This window comes from Protopterus annectens, chromosome 4.part0 (assembly GCF_019279795.1).
Source record: "Protopterus annectens isolate FY-2018-M chromosome 4.part0, PAN1.0, whole genome shotgun sequence".
Classification (NCBI taxonomy): Eukaryota; Metazoa; Chordata; order Ceratodontiformes; family Protopteridae; genus Protopterus; species Protopterus annectens.
In genome coordinates this window covers 638671441-638693940 of record NC_056733.1, presented here as the reverse complement: position 1 = coordinate 638693940, position 22500 = coordinate 638671441, and the positions used below count along the sequence as shown (strand labels likewise).

The window sequence follows — 22500 nt, the reverse complement described above, 5'->3', positions numbered from 1 at the left end:
GCAGATCATTGATAAAGAGAGAGAAAAGGAGACCTAGTATGGACCCTTGTGGGACACCTAGGGTTAGAGGAAGCTGGGATGACAACTTGCTCTGCCATAAGACAGCCTGCTGTCTACTGTTTAGGTAGGAGTGAAACCATTGTGTGTTGGTCCAAACTGATGGTTTGTAGGGTACTGAGCAGTAGCTGATGATTGACCATATCGAAAGCTTTTGAGAGATCTAGGAAGAGTGCTGAAGATAGTTTGTTGTTGTTATGATGAAGACTAATGACATTAGAGAAAGACAGAAGAGCCGTGGTGGTACTGTGGAATGGCCTAAAGCCATGCTGAGAGTCGGCGAGCTTTCTGTTTTTAATAAGAAAGTGCATGATTTCTTCGTGTATGCATCTTTCCTTGATTTTAGCTAGTGGTGAAAGAATGGCTATAGGTCTAAAGTTAGATAAGTCTGTGGAGCTTCCTCCTTTATGGAGAGGTATAACATATTTTCCATATTGCTGGGATGGATCCTTCTGAGATGGATCTGTTGATCAGAATAAAAATGGGAAGTGCTATGGCATCAGCTGCTTTTTGAAGATATTCAGCTGGGAGGTGGTTAGCAGCTAGTGTAGTAGGTTTTAGCTTTTTGAGTAAGGTCCAGATCAGGTTGGTAGGTACAGTTTGAAAGGTAAAGGTGGGTTGGGTGCTGGGCGGATCAGGGCTAGATCTGCCACAGCTGGTGTTTGTGTCTGATGAAGTGAGATGGGTAGCTAGAGACTGGATAGTTTCAGTAAAGAAGGAGTTGAAGCGGTTTGCAATTTTTACAGGGGATTTACCAAGGTCAGCTGATGGTGTAGGAGTGGCGGAACAGCCTGGGTGGAGATATACACCCATACATGCATATATATACATCATCCCCAGAAGATCCCTATACCTCAGCTGAAAAACATCTTATCCTAAATAATCACCACCAAAGTGTAGAAAATTCTGATGATATTGTTTCTCAGACTCTTTGCTTTCACTCATAAGCAAACAACAACCAAAAATGACAAAGACACATGGTAAAATCTAACTTTGACTATCTTCTAATCCAGTTGTGATAATGTAGAACTTTTTTTGTTTTTACACAAGAAACATCTTTATTAAATTCTCATGTATGACATAGGCAATCTACATTTATATAAATGAAAACAAAGCATGCTAACATAATTTTAGTTACAAACATTATACATCACAAACCATTATCATCTTCTTTCGGCTGTTCCCGTTGGGGCTCGCCACAGCAGATCATCTGTTTCCATTTCTTCCTGTCCTCTGCATCTTGCACTGTCACATCAACCACCTGCATGTCCTCTCTCACCACATCCATAAACCTTATGTTAGGCCTTCCTCTTTTCCTGTTACTGGTAGCTTCATCCTTAGCATCTTTTTTCCAATATACTCAGCATCCCTCCTCAGCACATGTCCAAACCAACGTAATCTTGACTCTCTGGCTTTGTCTCCAAACCTTCCAACCTGGGCTGACCCTCTAATATACTTATTCCTAATCCTGTCCACCCTCGTCACACCTAGTGCAAATATTAACATCTTTAACTCTGCCACATCCAGCTCTAACTCCTGCCTCTTTGTCAATGCCACTGTCTCCAACCCATACAACATAGCTGGTCTCACTACCCTCTTGTAGACCTTCCCTTTCACTCTTACTGGTACTCGTCTGTCACAAATCACTCCTGACACTCTTCTCCACCCACTCCATCCTGCCTGTACTCTCTTTCTTCACCTCTCTTCCACACTCACCGTTACTCTAAACTATTGATCTCAAGTATTTAAATTCATCCACCTTCGCCACCTCCACTCCTTGCATCCTCACCATTCCTCTATCCTTCCTCTCATTCACACACATATACTCTGTTTTAGTCCTGCTGACCTTCATTCCTCTTCTCTCTAGAGCATATCTCCATCTCTCCAGGGTCTCCTCCACCCGTTCTTTACTCTCACTACAGATCACAATATCATCTGCAAACATAATAGTCCATGGGGACTCCTGTCTGATCTCGTCTGTCAACCGGTCCATCATCATTGTAAATAAGAAAGGGCTCAGAGCTGATCCTTGATGTAACCCCACCTCCACCTTAAACGCATCCGTCACTCCCACCGCAGACCTCACCACTGTCACACTACCCTCGTACATATCCTGTACCACTCTTACAGACTTCTCTGACACTCCCGACTTCCCCATACAGTACCACAACTCCTCTCTAGGCACCCTGTCATATTCTTTCCCTAAGTCTACAAAAACACAATGCAACTCCTTCTGACCTTCTCGGTACTTCTCCATCAACACTCTCAGAGCAAACATTGCATCTGTAGTGCTCTTTCCCGGCATGAAACCATACTGCTGATCACTAATCATCACATCCCTTCTTAACCTAGCTTCCACTACTCTTTCCCATAACTTCATGCTGTGACTGATCAATTTAATCCCTCTGTAGTTACTACAGCTCTGCACATCACCCTTATTCTTAAAAATCGGTACCAAAACACTTTCTCCATTCCTCAGGCATCCTCTCACTTTCCAAGATTTCATTCAACAATCTGGTTAAAAACTCCACTGCCATTTCACCTAAACACCTCCATGCTTCCAGAGGCATGTCATCTGGACCAACATTCTTTCCATTCTTCATCCTCTTCATAGTGATACTTACTTCCTCCTTGCCAATACATTGTACTTCATGATTCCTTATCCCCACATCATCCATCCTTCTCTCCCTCTCATTCTCTTCATTCATCAACCCCTCAAAGTATTCTTTCCATCTCCTCAACACACTCTCCTCGCTTGTGAGTATGTTTCCCTCATTATCCTTTATCACCTTTACCTGCTGCACATCTTTCCTAGCACAGTCCCTCTGTCTAGCCAATCGGTACAGGTCCTTTTCTCCCTCCTTAGTGTCCAACCTTTCATACAACTCTTCATATGCCTTATCCTTAGTCTTCGCCACCTCTCTCTTTGCCATGCACCTCATCTCCTTATACTCCTGTCTACTTAACCATATTGACATAATTGTAGTTGCAAACATTATAACAATATACATTGCTTATAAGATTATAGCTAAAAAAAAATAATGTATAATATGTGTTGGGATTAGACTGCATCCATGACCACCACCATTTTTTCACTGTCTGGGACCATTTAAAAATAAAAAAAAAAAATCAGTACTATATTCAGGGTAACAGAGATACAAACAAAATATGTCGACTGTGAAACTATACTCTTAAGTAGTGCATCTGGTCCACAATCACTTTCTGATTATGATGATAATGTAGTTAATGTTTCTGTACCTCATTTCAAAGCACACTTAACAGCACAGTCCCAGTGTGACATAAAAGGGTCGGGGTAAAGTCAATCAATGGCTCTCAGCACAATAAAATCTCAAATAAATCAAAGAGGAACCACTTTGAAAAATTCCCACCATAATAAAGTTAAGAAATTAGGTGCAATTAGCACTTTTTTATATAGTAAAGGACTTATCTAAACCAACAAACTGAGACCTTCTGGAAAACATCATTCAACTTATAAGCCCTGGAAAGAAGACTCAACCCTACTCTCTTCCAAACTTGTCCATTCTCCATATTGTGAACTTCTATTAGCATTTTCTTTTCACTTCTGTTTAACATCTCAAACCTACTAGCTATCTGACTGTGACTCTGATCATTCATTTCAGTTGTGACACGGCTCTCATCTGCACAACCGCTAAATTATTTTGTTATGCACCTTGACCAATCCCCCTGTATAGCATGTAAGCACTCCTGTAGTAGGCATGCAACAACTGCTTAGAGAGACTGTCACTAATTGCACCCCTCAGAAAACCTCACCAAATAATAACCGCATGGAGGAGCCAGCTCCTCTGCTAACATAGAGGGATAAAGCCCTGGCTCCGACCCAGGCTACTTGAGTTTGATTTTCAGAGTGGGAGTCTTCTGGCACTGGCATGAGGGAGAAGGACTAGGCTTAGCCTGTCACCTCTTGTTGGGGGATGGTAGGGACAACAGTTCAGCACACTGAATGCAGCAGAAAGACTGGTAACCACATGGAAGTGCTTGGCTACAAGGGAAACTGGCAAATGTTCATTTCATGCAAATGAGTGGAGTGCATCACACAGGCCCAACATACGGCAATCCTTTTGGATACTAATAAGCACATGTAGGGAGGCAGGGCTTAACAAGGAAACCCTGATCCTTCTCATGGATGAAGGCACTGCTCCCTGTACTGTTAACTCTTGCCAGGGGTAAAACAGGTCAAAAGAGTAGGAAAGGGGAGTACAACAGTCAAGAGGAGGAATGTAAGAAAAAAAATACAAATAAGCAAAGAAATAAATAATAAGCAGGTCTCCAGTCTCCACAGACGTACCTTCACAGGAGTTATGCCTTCAGCCCTCCGGGAGGGGCAAGCAGGCTTTGGCTATTCACTGACCTGTCACCCACCTGGCCCTCCAGTACTTGGGCTGCTAATCAAATCCAAGTTGGCTGGGTCAATGTCACTTATGTCACAGAGCAAAATCTTAACATAGTCATTCCAAGCACTATTGATAGTCTCCTATTCCATGAGGGATACAGACATAATTTACATATTTACAGACATAAATTTTATGGACATGGGCTCACACACACTAGAAAGCAATCTGTATCTCCTCTCACATACAGTCCAATTAAAACTTCTTTCACTGCCTTTAAGCTTATTAGAAGTCCACCAAACCCTACAAGAGGAAAACACAGACTGACTGTAATAACTGACGACATGACTTTCAGAGAAAGTTACTTTAACCATGGCATGTGATCAAGGCTGACTATGACCTAAATTGTCCAGGTTTCACTAGCTGCCCACATGCTGGAAGGATTCTGTCAAGAAGGAGAGAAGTGTGGGGTATACACTGGTTCACCCATCCTAGGTTGAAGTAGGTAGTTTACCTGATGAACAGCTCCATTCAGCTAGAAGCCTAACATACATCAATGTCAGCAGAGGATATGCAGCATGAAATGCAATGAGGTGGTCTGGGTTGGGCCCAGGCCTATTCTTAGGTGGTTTTCTAAGCTGCAAGAGTCACCAGACACTGTGTGGGTGGTGCTATGTGGTAAGAAGTGACCCTTACATGTATAACAGACTGCTGGTGTCAGACTCTTATCCCCACCGGGGAGTAACTACTCCAAAGCACGTTACTAATGTAACCAGAAAGTTCTAACCTCAAATAAGACAATGGCTTTTGGCAGAAGCAGCATTCTAAGCAATCCAAAGCTCAACTAGTGTGTGTGTGTGTGTGCGAGCGTCTATGCACATGTGCTCTTATTCCTTTCCAACAGAGTGAGCTGTGTAAGAAACAGATTACATTTTCAAAGCTCTGCTGCATTTGTAAGGAAAATAAAACAATACTTGCTTTGCATAGTTGGTCATATTTCACATCATGTTACTTTTATGAAAAAATACTGCATATTTTGTACACTTTTTCACACTCCCACCTTTCTATACCTCGTGAGCTTTCTTGAGACATCTCCCAAGAAACATAGGTAAGAATAAGAAACTAGCATCTTGCTAGTAAAGCAACCCAGTCTTCCTGTCTTGACACACCATTTCCATCAGCATTATTGGCATCACGCTTCTGTCAGACTGTCTTGCTGTTGGACTACAATCACAAAGTCCATCCGAAAAGGCTACTGTTTTGCTCCAAGTCGTCTGTCTCCACTTTAAGTAATCATGATCTTTAACCACTTAGAGTTGAAGCTTCAGGACACCCCACGCATTCCTTTTCCACAGCTACATATGATTCCTCCCTGGATGAAGTCTACAACTAAGATGCAATAGCCAATGCTTCTCTTCCTTTGAAGAGGCCTGGCTAAGTACAGCCCCCTTCTAGACTGTGGTTTAAAGCCTCCATCTGCACAATAAACTCACTGTCATACAGGCCGGCTAATAATGGGGGTTCACAAGGGCCTCGATGAGATTTTAGAATGCCTGATTTCAAACAGTGCGCATATAACCATTCCAGGGATTACTCTTTTGGGTACAGTTTGTAAGATGGGTGGCTACTGCTCCTATAATGAGGGACAAACTTCCTATAGTTCTTCACTGTCTCCAATGAATGTTCTCACATGCTTTTTGGCACTAGGCAGACCATTCCAGAATAACCTCCACTTTAGCCCGCTCTGCTCAAATTTTGCCATCACTTTCCCAGTTACTAAGAAGAGAAAGCTCTTGTAATTCCATCTAATATTTCTTTGCCTTGATAGTTATTCCTGAACTTTTACATTTGCTCAGCATCTCATTAACATGCTGAAAATGTTCCTACCAAGACTGAGTTTAAACAGATATTTCATCTATACAAGCAATAGTTCAGTCTCCATTTCCTGGCAGTACATGAGCTACAGTGGATATAAACAGTGTACACACCCCTCTTAAAATGCCAGGTTTTTGTGATATAAAAAGATGAGACCACAGTAAATCATTTCAAAACTTTTCCCACATTTAATGGGACCGATAACCTGTACAATTCAATTGAAAAACAAACAAATCTGTTAGGGGGAAAAAAATATAAAAAACGTACAATAAGCTGGTTGCATAAGTGTGCACACCCTTAAACTAATACTTTGTTGAAGCATATTTTAATTTAATTACAGCATTCAGTCTTCTTGAGTACACACCTGCCATCAATTAAAGATACTCTGATTAACCCCAAATAAAGTTCAGCTGTTCTAGTTGGATTTTCCTGACATTTACTCAGTTGCCTCCTACAGCAAAAGCCATGGTTCGCAGAGAGCTTACAAAGCATCAAAGGGATCTCATTGTTGAACGGTATCAGTCAGGAGAAGGGTACAAAAACATTTTCACAGCAGTGGCTATACCATGGAACACAGTGAAGACAGCCATCAAAAAATGGAGAAAATACGGGACAACAGTGACGTTGCAAAAAAATGGATATCCCTCCAAAACTGATGAAAAGACAAGACGAAAACTGGTCAGGGAGGTCGCCAAGAGACCTACAGCAACAGTGAGAGAGCTGCAGGAATTTCTGATAGGTACTGGTTGTGCACTACAGGTGACAACAATCTCCCGTATTCTCCATATGTCTGGACTATGGGGTAGGGTTGCAAGACGGAACCTTTTCTTACACATAAAAACACCCACATCCAGCTAAAATTTGCAAAACAATACATAAAGCCTCCCAAAAGCATGTGAGAAAATGTGTTATGACCTGATGAGACCAAGGTTGAACTTTTTGGCTACAATTCCAAAAGGTGCATTTGGCACAAAAACAACACTTTGCATCACCAGCAGAACACCATCCCCACGGTGAAGCATGGTGGAGGCAGTATCATGCTTTGGGGTTGCTTTTCTTCACCTGGAACTGGGGCTTTAGTCAAGGTGGAGGGAATTATGAACAGTTCCAAATACCAGTCACTTTTGGCCCAAAACCTTCAGTCATCTGCTAAAAAGTTGAAGATTAGGAGGAATTTCACCTTTCAACACGACAATGACCCCAAGCATACATCCAAAGCAAAAAAAGAATGGCTTCACCAGAAGAAAATTTTTGGAATGGCCTAGCCAGAGCCCAGACCTAAATCCAACAGAAAATCTGTGGGGTGACCTGAAGAGGGCTGTGCACAACAGATGCCCTCGCAATCTGACAGATTTGCAACGCTTTTGCAAGGAAGAGTAGGCAAATATTGCCAAGTCATGATGTGCCATGCTGATAGACTCCTACCCAAGAAGACTGAATGCTGTAATTAAATCAAAAGGTGCTTCAACAAAGTATTAGTTTAAGGGTATGCACACTTATGCAACCAGCTTATTGTACATTTTTTACTTTTTATATTTTTCCCCTAACACATTTGTTTGTTTTTCAATTGAATTGTACAGGTTATAGGTCACATTAAAGGTGGTAAAAGTTTTGAAACGATTTATTGCCGTCTCATTTTTTTACATCACAAAAACCTGGCATTTTAACAGGGGTGTGGACAATTTTTATATCTACTGTATCAGCCTCTTGAAAGCTGCTGGGACAGTTTTCATCCCTAAGGGCAGTCTGGCAAATCTGAACAATTCAAAAGGGATAATTACAAAAAAAGCTCCCCTCTCCCTTACTTCAGGTGTCTAAGGTATATGCCAGTATCCCTTACTTCAATTTTAGTCAAATACTTAGTCCCACCCAGCTGCTTAAAGGCTTCTTCTGTTCTAGGAAAGGGATAAGCATTTGACAATGTTGCCTCAGTTTCCTACACTCAACACAGGACTATGAGTTTATTTTATTTTATTTTTTACACCAGCAATGCAGAGGACCCAGCCAGGTACTGCTGGATCCTGGAGCACCCCCATCCAAATAATCTGCTATAATTTCCCTTGCATGGTTTACTTGACTTGCTAAGGTAAGCCTGTATTTTGCTTCAATCAGTTGGGTACACCTTGGATTATCAGTGAACATAACCACAAATCCTTTAAAACTGATCAAACTTCCTACACCTGGGCAAGGAGTGACCGCAATGAAGCACTACCTCATCCATTTAAGTGTCAGACAAACCTTACTGAAGTCTACTGCAAATTCCCCCTCAGACAGCTCCTCTGACCTGTCCTTGATGCCTGCCAGTCATTAGTTCCCCCAGTGATTTACTTGGCCTTTTTGTTGTCAACTAGGTGAGAAGTGGCTCTAGTTTGCTCGTTTCCAAAGGATGACAGTTGATAGTGAGGCCATCAGTCAGGGCTTTTTTATGTCTTTCTCACATTTTCTTACACCATGTATGCCTATGGTATCCAAGGAGAAAGGGTGCAATAATCTCATAGTATAACTCTGCACTCCACTGTGTGCAAGTCAACCAAAGCTCTGCCTCTCCCCTGCACACACCACACACTCACAATTGGGGTCTCCACCAGTGGTTCTACCATGGAAGCATGGCAGGGGCAAGCACCCTGCTCTAGTCCCATCCCCATGATTGGGCAAGCTAACAGTAGTACTGAATCCACACTCCCTGTGCCAGCCACCTTTTAGTGCCAGCAGTGCTAATTGAACTAAGGGTCATCTGGGCCACAGCCAGAGCCAGGCTTAACCCTCTGCAGATACAGTAAGTACCAGCATCTCTCTCTACATGGGCAGGGTTTCTTTATGTTAAAAAGACAGTTGTGTTTTTGCCTCCTGACTGGTATCTTTACAAATGATTAATATTGCTTAGCTTTCTTACAATACTAAAATGACACTCCCATGCTGACTGCAGCTCACTGTGTTGAAAGAGAATCACCACCACCACCACCACATTTTGTCCAACTGCATATTCTCAGGCTCTAGCTGTCTGGTCACACCAAAGATTTCTGTTGCTATAGTGCTCATGCTATATTAACCTGTGCGACTTCCATAAGTTCATAGGTGAATACCAGGCGAACTGTCCTAAAGGGCCATTTTAAGCCTAGCCAATAACCCAAGGTCAGAATCAAAGCCTGCACTTTGTGTTTATGAGGCAAAGATCTTAACCATTATACCAAACCCACCCCACCAATGACCACTTATTGTCTGGTCCTGAAATTTCTGGCATTCTCCATAACAGACTCCTTGTGTTAATCACATTCATCCTCCTATGCATCACAGATTAAATCAGTTGACTTCCACACCCTGTGACCATAAAGAAGCCCAAATGATGAAAAACGAGTGAAATATTGGGGTACTGTTAGGGTATCACTCTGTTTGCAAAATGGAGATGGAGCAGGTAACTGTCTCATTCTCGCTTAACTTTGTCAATAATCTCAATATGAGATTAAGAATACAGTTAAACCAAAGTCAAGCCAGTGTCAGTGGCTCAACAGTTAGCAAACTTGCCTTTGGTGTTGGAATATCAGAAGATTGTGGGTTCTATTCCCACTCCACGTAATCTGATTAATTTTCAAACTGCTGACACAACAATGCAGCACTGGGGCAATGCTGCACTCCTGGGTGTGACATCCTTCAGAAATGTTAAACTGAAGACCCAGGTTTATATTATAAGTTCGAAGTTTGAAAACTTAGAATCTCATATGATCGACATCATATGTGAAGTTTTCAAACATCGAACGTTTCAACGGAGATCACCATAGAAAATTTTTCCCTTCACTTCAATGTAGTGCGATCTCGAAGCTGGTATATTTAAGTAGCGTGGGGGGTGTGGAGGGTGCAGGGGGGGGCTTACCCCTCTGCATAGAGCGTTCAGGTAGGTTTTTTGTTTTTACTTTGTTTACATTTTAAGTTCGATGTTTGAAAACGTCGCTCATATGGAGTCGACCATATGAGATTCAAAGTTTTCAGACTTCGAACTTATAATATAGACCCGAAGACCCATCTGCTTGAGTTGGTGCCCAGGTGGATCTAAAAGATCCCTTGGCACCTGTCAAAAAGAGTAATGGAAGTTCCCAGATGCCCTGGCCAAATTCCCCCAGTAGTATAAATGCCACCTCAAGTCTCCCCAGAAAAAGAAGCCACTAGCCCAGCAGGACTAACATGGTCAATAAAGGATAAATAAATAAATATCTCCACCATACTATCAATACTATATAAATACAACATACTTGAAGGCAAACAACTACAACAAGCACATATTACTGACTGCTTAACACTAAAGAATAAACAAGCACAGCAGTCCTGTACTTCAAGCTACACAAAAGAGCAGTGAGGGACGGTGCATCTAGAAGTAATAACTACAATAAAGAAGAGTGATAACAAGGAAAAAAATACACAAAAAAATTTACAAAGTGCAACTGTCAGGCCACTGGTCATGATTTTATGTGGCTTGTACCCCAGGCTTGGTGTAATCAGAATGGATTTTATTTATTTTACTAGATGAAGTATGAAGGCAACATATTCACCAAGCAGCTGAGAATTAAAATGAATACTAGAAAAGGAATTTAAATAGCACTGTCCGTATAGCAAAACAGCCAGACTAGTCTGCCTACTGACACAAAAGCAAAGTGTCCATCTGGGCTGTTAATGTCATGAACTGAGGAATAAACCTAGCTTCTGACAATGCAGCACAAAATGACAAAAGCTGAATATCTGAAGTGCTGTTCTCCTTTGTTTTGTGTGTGTGTGTGTGTGTGTGTGTGTGTGTGGGGAGGGGATTTATGGGATGAAAGCCAAACTTTTGTGCACTTGAAACCTGGAGGTGCCCATACTGGGCTAAGTTGCTAAGGGCACAGATGTGTCGGACATCCTAAAATATGTACAGAAGTATGTACATCATCACTTGTGTTACAAAAATTCCAAATGCAAGACAGGACTTGCTACAATAACACTGCAACACTGCTGGAGATAATAATTTGATGTGTTATGCAGTGCATCACCTTGAATGCCTCCTTAAGAAACAGTAGTTCTGGCATGCACTGGGTGACTACTTGGCTTGCTAACCACTAAAGGAAGGAAGGAAGATGATCTGAATAATGGCACTGCCTACTCAACATACATGGCTCTCTCTAGCTGTTTCACATAGATGCCCTTGCTGCGTAACTCGTAACTGTATACGTCCACCAGGCAATCCTTCACAGAAGTGTGTATGTGTGTGTGTGTGTGTGGGGGTCCTAACTAGGAAAATGTTAAGCATGGGTAGTAGGCCTCCATTGTAGCGTCAAGGTGATGAGCTGCAGCAACAGCAATTTTGGCACTTGGAATTATTTATTTTATTTTAATTCCCTTAATTCACTATTTGATAACTGGGTAGGAGGACTGGTCTAGAGACCCTTTTCAGCCACAACCCAGGTACAGAGGAAAAAACAGCGAGTACAATAAAATACTTCAGAGATTTAAAATTTCCAAATTTGCAGAGGCAGCAATAAGCAATGCAATCAAACACATTTTACAATGCTAAAATTCACAGGTTGAAACTTGATGTGTTTTTCTGTTTTTTTTCAAATTCTAACATGAATTGCGGAAGTGAGCACAGAATAAAAGTAAACCAAAATGTATTGAATAAAGTTATTTCAACCACACAGGCAGACTCAGACAGAAAAAGTAAAGTTTAAAATTTGGAATTTGATGCGCCTGAAGATGTAAATGATAAGTCTAGATTTTTTTTTAAAGATTGTATCATGTGTAGCCTGTTGAGAGCCATGAACTCTAGGATCCTGAGAAATTCACTTGCAGAAGTCTGAGTCTGATTGGAGAAGCTTGGGAAGTTTCCAGATAAAAATCCACCTTCTCTTGCGTCAGAAGGGCTTTTTGAAAAATAAGTATCAAGAAGGCAGATGAGAAATACAATCCTGCAAGATGGAATCAAGAAAGATTTGGTAGCATTTATCTGGAAGCTCAGATTGATCAGAAGAAATGTTAGCCATGTTAATGATTCCTGACATGTGGATAAAGACTGCAAAGATAAGCAAATAGTCTAAATAAGGAAATATGAGAATGCCATCCAGTCTGCAATAAGCTATTACTGGGGTAGACATTTCGTAAACACCCTTGGAACTGTAGATAATCCAAAAGGTAATGCAAAAAACTAAAAAACTGACCCAGATACAGAGAACCTCTGAAAGTCCTGAAGCCTGTGGCTATTGGAATGTGAAAAATATGCATCTTTTACATCTAGTCTTACCATGTAACTCATTGGAGAAATGAGGGGTAATAGGTTCTGCAGGGTCAAAATTTTGAATTTTGGTACTTTCACATACAGGTTTAGAAATGAAAGATCTAGTACTGGCCTCCAAGAAGCTTTTTTTCTTTGGTATCAGAGATATTATGGAATAGAAACCTTTGTTAGTTTGACTTATAGACACGGGTTCTATAACTCCTATGATGAATAAATACAGAAGTACCTGAGAAAGATATTCTGTTCGTTTCAGAGGGTAGGGAGGAATTCCCATGAAAGGAGGTTTTCGTATCCAATGCCATCTATAAACCTCATTTACTACTTTTAACACCCAACAGTCTATGACAATCTGTTGCCAAAAGGTCGGTGCTGAGAGAACCAGCTTCTGGAACAGGTTTGGGAAGATGCGGTCTGGGGGGGTGCTGGAATACACATTCTGTGCTGTTGGTCTGTCCTTTTTCCTGAAAGAACCCCTGTTTCTTATTGATATTTCCCTCTGGACATCTCTTTTTTAGCTCCTTGCTTTCCAAAATATAACTGGTGTTGCTTATTTGGCTTTCTAGGGAAAGGAGGAGGCCTAAAAGATTTATATTTGAGACGAGTAAAAATCTTAGAAACTCCCTGTATTGATTTCTCTCTTTCATCAAATTGTTTGAGAACCCGGGTAGCACAAGAGCTAAGCAATACCTCCTTGTCTAATCTAAGATTCAGACTTTATCTCATCAGCAAAATTTTGGTTACATACCCAGGCATATCCTTTCAATGTTATAGCAGAGGCAGTGGCACCAGACACAGTATCTGCACAAGGAGATGTCTTCTGTAGAAAGTGTGGTAGCAAAATCCTTCAGACTGTCCAAGTAACAAAGCATGACCTTCCACATGTATTTCTGATAAGTGAAAATTCTTAAATCTAAAGTTAAAAAAGAAAGTGTTCTCTTACCTAGGTGGTCCAACAGCTTGCCTTCATTGTTACCAGGGAAAAGGTAAGTGTTCAAGATCAACCTACTGCCAGCAGGTGAAGCAGTGGATATGGGTGCTGAACTGTTCTAAGGTGAGAGACAATAAATGTATTAGTCTGAGGCACTCTATACATTTTATCTACCTTTTAGGTACTGATGGCTGGGTCAGGATGACTAAAGATAGCATTCAACACATCTCCAGGGCTGACAGTACAGGAGGGATGGGTAGTAAGGAATAAGGAATATCCATTAGTAACATATATCTCCTCAGTTCAGGTGGATCATCTATTTGTTCCCATAAATTCCCACAAAAATACTTAATTCATCCTGGCTATGGTATGATTTTTCCTCCACTACAGGGTTAAGAATTAATATTTTCCTCACAGTCAGGGTTGGGCTTGTGAATTTGTAGGATAAGCAGTCCTAACCTCTGTCATTAGAATCATCAGGCTGTGTTTCCACAGACATTTCTTTACAGGGGACTGCCACCTGTAATAGCTTCTGGAGACCAGCATTTATAGCCTATAATGCATGCCTTGCTAAGGTAAGAAAATTATCTTTCTTAGCTATAGCAACTTCTTGTGATAAACAATATTTAATCTTTTGTTTGTTCTTTAAAGAAGTCCCTGTGGAAGAAGACAAATTCGAAGGAGAGATGTCTGACCACTCTAATGATCTCTTGCTTTAGATACCCCATGAAGAATCTCTTAAGAGTGTCTCCCGCCCCAAGAGAAGACAGTTCTCCTATACCTGGATCAGACACTGAGAAAGCCAAAGAGGATGTGGTTGACCCTCTGTTCATGGTGGCCAGGTGGACTAAACCAGAGGAAGCTGGAAAATGGTCTGATTAACAACTGATGGCCACTACAGGTTCACCCATTATTGGCTATGGCACACACTGAGCCCGCAACACTGGCAAAGACTCACCAGTAAGTACTTTTTTCTTTCTAGGTACAATGGGAGTGGGACCATTAGGACCGGAGTATCTATGCTGTAACCAAGGAAGTGATGCCAAAAGCAGAAGGCGTTGCTGGAGCAAGTCAGTCAGAAGGTAAATAGTCACAGAGTGTCCACAAGCAGCACAAATCACAATGTAAAAGCACAAGCAGTCCAGCAATTCCCTGTCTGCATTCCTTTTAAAGTATTAGATACATTGGCAAAAAAGAAAAAAGAAAAGAAAATGTCAGGTAGGTTGTCACAAAGTGAAAAGAAACATAACACTGATAAAACACATCCATGCCCAACCCAAAGTAAAACATTTGGCCACAAAATAAAGGTTTACACAAGCAGTACATATTTTTCATAAAAAATAGTCCCCAATTAGTTTATTAACACTAAGAGCTAAAAATAACAGTCCCTGAAAGGAAGCTTAAGATACTGATAAAAAAATACCAGATTTCTTAAAGGGAGAAATACCATTTTTAGACAGAAAATCAAACTATACCGTATTTTCTTAAAAGGGTCACAATTTCTCTGTGGAGGATATCCCAAAAGTGATTTATCTGCAGAATCAAAGCCTTTAACCACTTGCTGCTCTTGTGAAGCCCCTAAGATGCTTCTCCTCGAGGCAGCAAGAAAGTACTGATGAAATCATCACTCTGACTGCTGAGTTTCCTCCTCATCACTAGCCAATTCAGAGTCACAGTGAAGGTGTGTGGGGGGGTGGGGGTCTACAGCTTTGTGAAGCTGGATGGTTCCTGTTTTCTGAGCAGGGGAAACAGCCCATATAGCCTAAAGGCTACTACAGCAGTGGGAATGATGGACCATATTAAAGCTTAGATGTAAGTACTGCAGTAAGAAAATTATTGAACTTTTTTAATTATCCATTATTCCTGAAGCACTTATACTCCACTTCCTTAAAGAGGTGTTCTGAAAGCATATTCTTGAGCAGAGTCAGAATATCCTGACATCCAATATCAGCTAATGGCTGATTCCAGAGAACTGGGCCATTCTGGAGAAGGCTCTTTTCAGCAATGAGTGTTTTAAATGAGGCATGATTGAGTAAGATTAAGTTTGGTTGGGTATCCTAAATGGGAGCTTTCTTTTCAGACATTGGCAATAACCATCTTTTAGAATTGTATATAGTAGACTGCTAAGCAGATAAATTGCTCTTTCGGTTATAGTAGGTTGTAGTGGCATACCTGCGAGTCAGCAAATAAGGCATATCTGGCAAGTTTGTTTACTGTAATGTGCAATCTTTGAGTGTTACAGGTAGAGTGGAAAGAGTATTAGGAGTCCATGTTCATGTTTAGAGAGAAGGACATTCTTTAACCAGGGCTTTGCAGCCAACAGGAGAAAGTAGATGACAGACTCTACACCAGAGTTTTAGTTGTGAGTAAACTTTATTAATGATACTGTCAGTGTGTTGTGTACAAGTTAGGGATGGATCAAGAGTAAAACCAAAATACCTGTACTCTCTAATACATGAAATAGTATTGTAATTGTCACAGAAGTTAACAGTTGGAAGATATAGATATTTGTGAAAAGAGGAGAAAAGCATAACTTTGTTTTTTTTTTCTGATTAATCAGAGGCCTGTTTTGTTTGGACCATTGACAGAGATCAAAGGACTGCTTAAGCTGAGCTTCTAGGGTGGTGGGACTTTTGTTTGTTTTACGTAAAAGTAAACTGCATCTGGAATGAGGTTGCAATCTGGCAAGCCTTCAGTATAATGAATAAAGAAAATAATATGGGACCTACAGCACCTTCTCACTAGCAGATTGTGGAGAAGAGAAAAAAATAGGCAAATGAACAGACTGATTAAGGGACAACTCATTTAACCACCACCATGGGCATAAAAGAGGGATCAGTATGCAAGGACACCCTGTCCTTAAGAAACACCAAAAAAGGAGGACAAGCCATAATTGCTGAATCTCAAAACATCCATCTGGCAGAAGTAAGGGCCAACAAAAGTACAGTCTTCCAAGAGCAATATTGCAAGGAATCTGATGCAGCAGGCTTAAAAAGAGCCTGAGTCAATTTCACCAAAACAAAATTAAGATCCCATGGAGGAGGAACAGGCTTGCTGGGGGGCCTAATATGAAGGATGCCATTAAGGAATTGTTTAGCTTCAAATCTAGAAGCTAAAGGAGAAGATAAAGGCAGACAAGCAGAGATAGCTGATAATTGGGCGTTAACAGAAGAATAAGCCAACCCAGCACTGAGCAATTCACACAAAGAAGAAAGAACCAAAGGAACATCCACAGAAAGCGGATCTAGGTTACGAGAGAGATACCAAACGGAAACCTCTTCCATTTAAATAAGTAGGATTTCCTAGCATTGGGTTTCCTGGCCTCCTGCAGAACTCTAAGCATGTCCTCAGAAAAAAAAGGTGTCTGTGTGGAATCAAAATGCTATCACCCACAATGTCAGTTGAAGTTTGGACAGGTGGGGATGGATGAGAGATCCCTTGTCTTGTGTGAGTTGGTCCAGCCTATGAGGTAACTTGTGAAGATTGCCCTTGACTAAATGTAGAAGAGGAGGGAACCAATGCTTTCCCAGCCAAAAGGGAGTCACAAACAAGATTTTGAAAGCGTCATATTGAATTTTGAATAGGACTTTTGGGATGAGGGGAAGGGGACAGAAACCATTAAGAAGAAACATCCCCTTCCAAGAAAAAGAGAGGGCGCCCACCTTCTACACCAGAGAACCTTGCACTCTGGCACAAAACAGAGGAAGATGTTCAGAGGGCAGGCAAATAGATCTGCTTCAGGAGTACCCCACCGGTGGACAATGTCCAGAAGCACATACCTGTGAAGCATCCATTCATGGGATTCGGTTAAGGCCCTGCTCAGAGTGTCTGCCACAATGTTTTAACCTGAGTGAATGTAAACTGCCTGAAAAGTCACCTGGTACTGGAATGCAAGATCCCATGCCAGGAGTGCCAACCAGCAAAAAACATAACCTCTTGTTCCCCTGTTTATTTATATACCACATCACTGTGGCATTGTCTGTAAAAACCTTGAGAGGTCTCGTGGAGAAAAGAGGATGAAAAGCCTGAAGAGTCAGCAGGACAGCTCTCATCTCTTTGACACTGATGTGCTCCTTCTGTTGATGAGGAGACCTGACCCCCTGCACCTTTAGGGAGCCAAAAGCTACTCCCCCATCCCATGTCTGAAGCATCTGTGAACAGCTCCTGAGAGGGAATAGGGGGATGAAAAAGGAGTCCTGAATTTACAGACAACTGCTGGATCTACCAGTGAAGAGGTCTATATTACTTCACCGAAATGGCATTCCGGCAAACACCTAATCATCAACTCGACCCGTAATCAGCGATTCGATGAATTCACTAAGGGCAATGAAATAGTTGCCCGAAGCACAATGGACAAGTACAGAACTTTTCCCTTTTCTCCACTGTAATGCAACATCAGAGTTGGTATATATAGTTGGGGGGGGGGGGGCAAAGTGTGTTTGATTTAACTGTACGTTGATCCACTGTGCTTTGGGCGACTATTTTGTTGCCCTTAGTAAATTCAGCGAATTGCTGACACAGTTTTTGCTGATTAGGGGTTGATGATTAGTTGTTCACCTGAAACCCATTTCACAAACTAATCTCGACCCCGGGGAAGGTCCATCTTGAGACAAGGTAGAAGAGGGACTACAAATTCTAGAGGGTGTGCATGTTGAAGCCAAACTGACTTCAGGAATCACTGAAACGTTTTCATGTGAAATTTGGCCAGAAGGAGCATAGGGATGGTGGATGCTACGAATCCCAGAACTCTCAGAAACTCCCTGGCTATAATGCAGGCCTGATGAAAAAGAGTTTGAAAGAAGGAAATGGGGGTTAAGGCCTTGGGAGAAGGCAGGGATGCCAGCATAGGCACTGTGAATCCTTCAACCCAGAAAAAACATGATCCTTTGGAGTCAGAGAAGACTTTTTGAAGTTTATCGTGAACACTAGGCTCTGAAGAAGGGAAATGGCAAAATGAAGATTTTGCAACAGGATCTCTGGAGAGGATGCCTGAAACAGGAGGTCATCCAAGTCAGGAAATACTTGGATCACCGGAGCAAGGCATTTAGTGAATACTCTTGTGGCTAAGCCAAAGGGCAAAGCAGAGAACTGAAAATGACAAGAAGCAACAGAGAAAAGAAAACTCTTCCTGAAAATGGGATAGATCTGAATATGGAGATAAGCATCCTTGAGATCCAGAGACACCATATAAGCCTGAGGAATTAAAAGAAGGAAAGAGTCTGAAGGGACAACATTCAAAAAGTGGGCACCTTCAGAAAAGTGTTTAGATGAGAGAGGTATAGAACTGGTCTCCAAGTATCCTCTTTTCTGGGTACTAGAAACAGCCTGGAGTAAAATCCCCTCTCCCTTTGGGACACAGGCACCTTCTGAATAGTACCTTGCGTCAGAAGGTCCTGAAGTACCTCTGAGAAAAAGGGGAGATGTTCCTGAGGAGGCTAAGGAATGTCCATAAAAGAGGGAAGTGACTTCCGCACCATGAAATACCCTTGGTGAATAATGGACAGAACCCAAGAATCCTGAGTAATCTGGAGCCAAACAGGAAAACAGAGAGAGAGAGGTGAAGAGAAAGAGGAACAAGGCTGGGAAGAAATGGAGAGACAGCACCTTGTTTATCTGGAAAAGAAGACCTCTGATTCCCTGAAGCCTGAGTAGCCTTAGAAGCAGGAGTCCACTTGCCACTCTTTTTGCCCTTAGGAGGAGGGCGACATTGCCTGTGAACAAAGGCTGGCTCATTGGGGGTAGTTTCTCTGAAACTTAGGAACAATGAGAGACAAGCACATATTTGAGTTCTTGTAAATTCTTCCCCTTATCCTGAAGGGACAAACAAATTAGCAGCACCTTCCCTAAACAAGTGTAACTTAGACTTGATATCATCAGGCAACAGTTGAAGCTGAAGCCAAGAATACCTCCTCATTACTGATTAAAATCAGCAGCCCTAAAAGAAGCATCTGCTGCATCATAACTACTTTTGATGGAATGACAAACCACCTGTGAGGAAGTCCCTAACAGGGAAACAGCAAAAATTTTACCCTCACAGTCTTGAAGATCAGAAATAACCTGACAAGGCTGAGACAGGAGAGCCAACACATACCTGGACATATAGGTCTGATAGATAATAGCCCTAAAAGTCAAGGTAGCTGAGGTGTAAACCTTCTTACCTAGCCTTTCCATGGTCTTTATCAGAAGGCAGTAACTTGGGCAAATGAAGCAACTGAGAGAGCTTTTCAGACGCTACACAGACCACTGAGGAGTCAGCAGCAGGACACTTGTACAAAAAATTACAGTCCTCAGGCACCCCAAAAATACTATCAGGTTTCTTGGGAGCAGGGGGGCTTGAATCAGGAGCTTTAGAGGGATTGGAAAATGCATCCAGCAAAGCAGTCAAAACAGGAGGAATAGCAGAACGTTTAGGAGATTCCAATCTGCAGCAACTCATAGCACCTCTTACGGATCTCAGAGACCCGAGCACAATCCCATTTAAAAAAAAATTATCCTGGAGACTGTGCCCCCAAAAGAAATCTCTTTAAAGGGAGTAGCAGGACTGGTAGATTCCTCTTCCTCTCACCCATAGTCTAAAGAAGAAGGAATTTGAGAAGAGTAAGCAAGGGATTCCACATCAGAATCAAACTCCTCCTCAGAGAAATCCTGTTCCTTGGGTCTTTTAAGTGGAGTAGAGGACCAAGGGGGAGCTGGAACAGAAACATCCTGAAGAGGTTTCAATGCCATCAAAGCATTAAACAAACCCTGAGTGAAGGCCTGCCACTCACTCTTTGGATCCTTAAGGGCAGTAGAAACATGTTTAGTTTTTTTTCTTTAATGGGATGTCTGCCTTATAAAACTTAGAAGGCTCTTGCCCAGCATGGCATTCAATAATACTAGTAGGAACTTATTCCCTGACTAAAATCTGAGGAACACCCCTAGGCCCCTAGGAAATGATCAACCATGGTTCCTCCTGAATGTCCAAAATGGATGTCTGCAAAGCCGCTTCAGACATGCTTAAAGCCAGATCCCTGCCAACCTTCAACCCAGTAACAGCAGAGGAATCTGACAACAAAGCCAAGCAAACCTCTATGCATTCACTCGCCTCAGGAGAACCATCCAGTGGAGGCTGGATAGTGGAAAATTCCAGCCTAAGCTTCTTAGCCGCCTTCTTCCCTAATGGCTGTCCCTCAGGGCGGGAAGTTCCCTCCATAGTATGTTTAGCAAGAAGTTTAAGTCACTGATTCTCCACATACAGTGCCAAGGAAGAAAGCCTACTGCGCAGAGTTTTTGATACAAAAGCCTGACAGATGGAACAGGACGTATGGTTGTGCAAGATGCAAAGCAAAAAACACTGTTCGCGGAGGTCTTTATGTGGAATCTGTCTCTCGCACTGTCATTTACCCTTCTTGGATGACAATGAAGCCCCATAAGCAACCAAAAAAGGCAAGTAAAATAGAATCCCCAATGGGGCACTTATCTGCAACCGGCAACGGAATGTAGGTGCTCAGACAGACGATCAAGGGATGATGTTCGGAATTCTGAGGATGGCACATCCAGACGTCACCTTTATGCCCTATTCTACATGAGGGACATATATGTGATGTATGGCATAACTTAAAGCAACCTAAGGCTTTGGTATACTGGCCAGATGTCATGTTATTTTACTGTACACAAAAAACGTGTTAATATAAGCCACAAAACATGAGATGCAACCTATCTGAAGATAGCACTTGACTGTGTTATTTAATCACAGTAAAGGACATTCATCAGAAAGCAACTTTCACAATATCAATGACAATGAAATTTCCTAATATAATATGAACACCACCTGCTACGCAGATGATAAAAGCCAGCTTTAAATGCTTAAAAACTAAATCCAAAATGGCAGTGTCTGACCAGCAGTTTGTGTATCTTGCTGTCGTCAGTCCTACTGCTTTTCCAATGTCCCACACACATTTAAGTTACATGCTGTAAACTTTCATCATGTAAACCATAACTAAGAACACATTCTGTGTTTTAGTAAGTATAATTTCATACTGTACCTCTGCACGAGCACCAATGATGACTTGCCACAAGGCATCCTCTTCATTTGCATTTACCTTTCCCATCAGACTCGTATAACTCTGGTGAAGAGAAGCTAATGTATATACTGCCTAAAAGAAGATGAAAATACTGGCAATGACAATGCCAAAGTTTACTCATATTCTACACAACAACACAGGAAAATACTTTGGCTCGATTCTGAAAACATGCTATCATTAATTAATATGAAATATTTCAAGTTCTACATAAACAAAACAGCAGTTACAAGTCTGTGTTAGGCTTTAGATGCTTATCTTGTCCTTGCAGGCAATTTCCCTTACTTTTCTTTCCCCCAAGTGACAAAAGTACATACACTGTACTGACCAAATTCCTAAAATATACCACATGCTATATTCTTTTGGGTTCCTATTGCAAAATCGAATGTGAAGAATGCCGAATACCGGAAAGCCGAACTTGGTAGTTCGAAAGGTGAGAATGTCGAAGCCGTGGAAACCCGAATTCTTTCCCAAGGAAAGAATTTGGTTGGCTGTTTCTGCGGCTTTGGCATTTTCTGACCGGGTCAAGGTAAGTGTATGGACGGGTAGTGACGGACTTTAGGGTTAGGGCACGGGTCAGGTAAGTGTGCGAAAGTGACTGACTTTAGGGTTAGGGCACGGGTCAGGTAAGTGTGCGATAGTGACGGACTTTAGGGTTAGGGAGCAGGTCAGGTAAGTGTGCAATACTGATGGACGTTAGGGTGCAGGTCAGGTAAGTGTGTGGTAGTGACTGACTTTAGGGTTAGGGCGCGGGTCAGGTAAGTGTGCGGTAGTGACGGACTTTAGGGTTAGGGCTGGGTTAAGGATAGTGCATAGATAGTGGTGTATGTTAGGTTTAGTGTAGGTTTTGAAGGTGTTTGGTGTGATTGTATTATGCATGTGTTTTTCAGAACAGCAAATTCTTTCCCTGGGAAAAAATTCGCTGTTTTGAAGTTTCGATGCTATCCGAATTCGATC

General features: G+C 41.8%; 2 protein-coding genes across 6 annotated transcripts in view; one reads left to right on the top strand and one right to left on the bottom strand.

Annotated features, from left to right (window-relative positions):
* The window catches only part of B3GNT4 (UDP-GlcNAc:betaGal beta-1,3-N-acetylglucosaminyltransferase 4), a 1341192-nt gene that overhangs the window by 913768 nt on the left and 404924 nt on the right, over nt 1–22500 (top strand). The gene's annotated exons all lie outside the window — the stretch shown is intronic.
* DIABLO (diablo IAP-binding mitochondrial protein) overlaps nt 1–22500 on the bottom strand; it is a 239251-nt gene that overhangs the window by 88508 nt on the left and 128243 nt on the right. For both annotated transcript variants that reach the window (XM_044068602.1, XM_044068601.1), the window contains exon 4: nt 21508–21618. In XM_044068602.1, coding sequence (XP_043924537.1) covers nt 21508–21618 — 111 coding nt within the window. The remainder of the gene's footprint in view (nt 1–21507; nt 21619–22500) is intronic.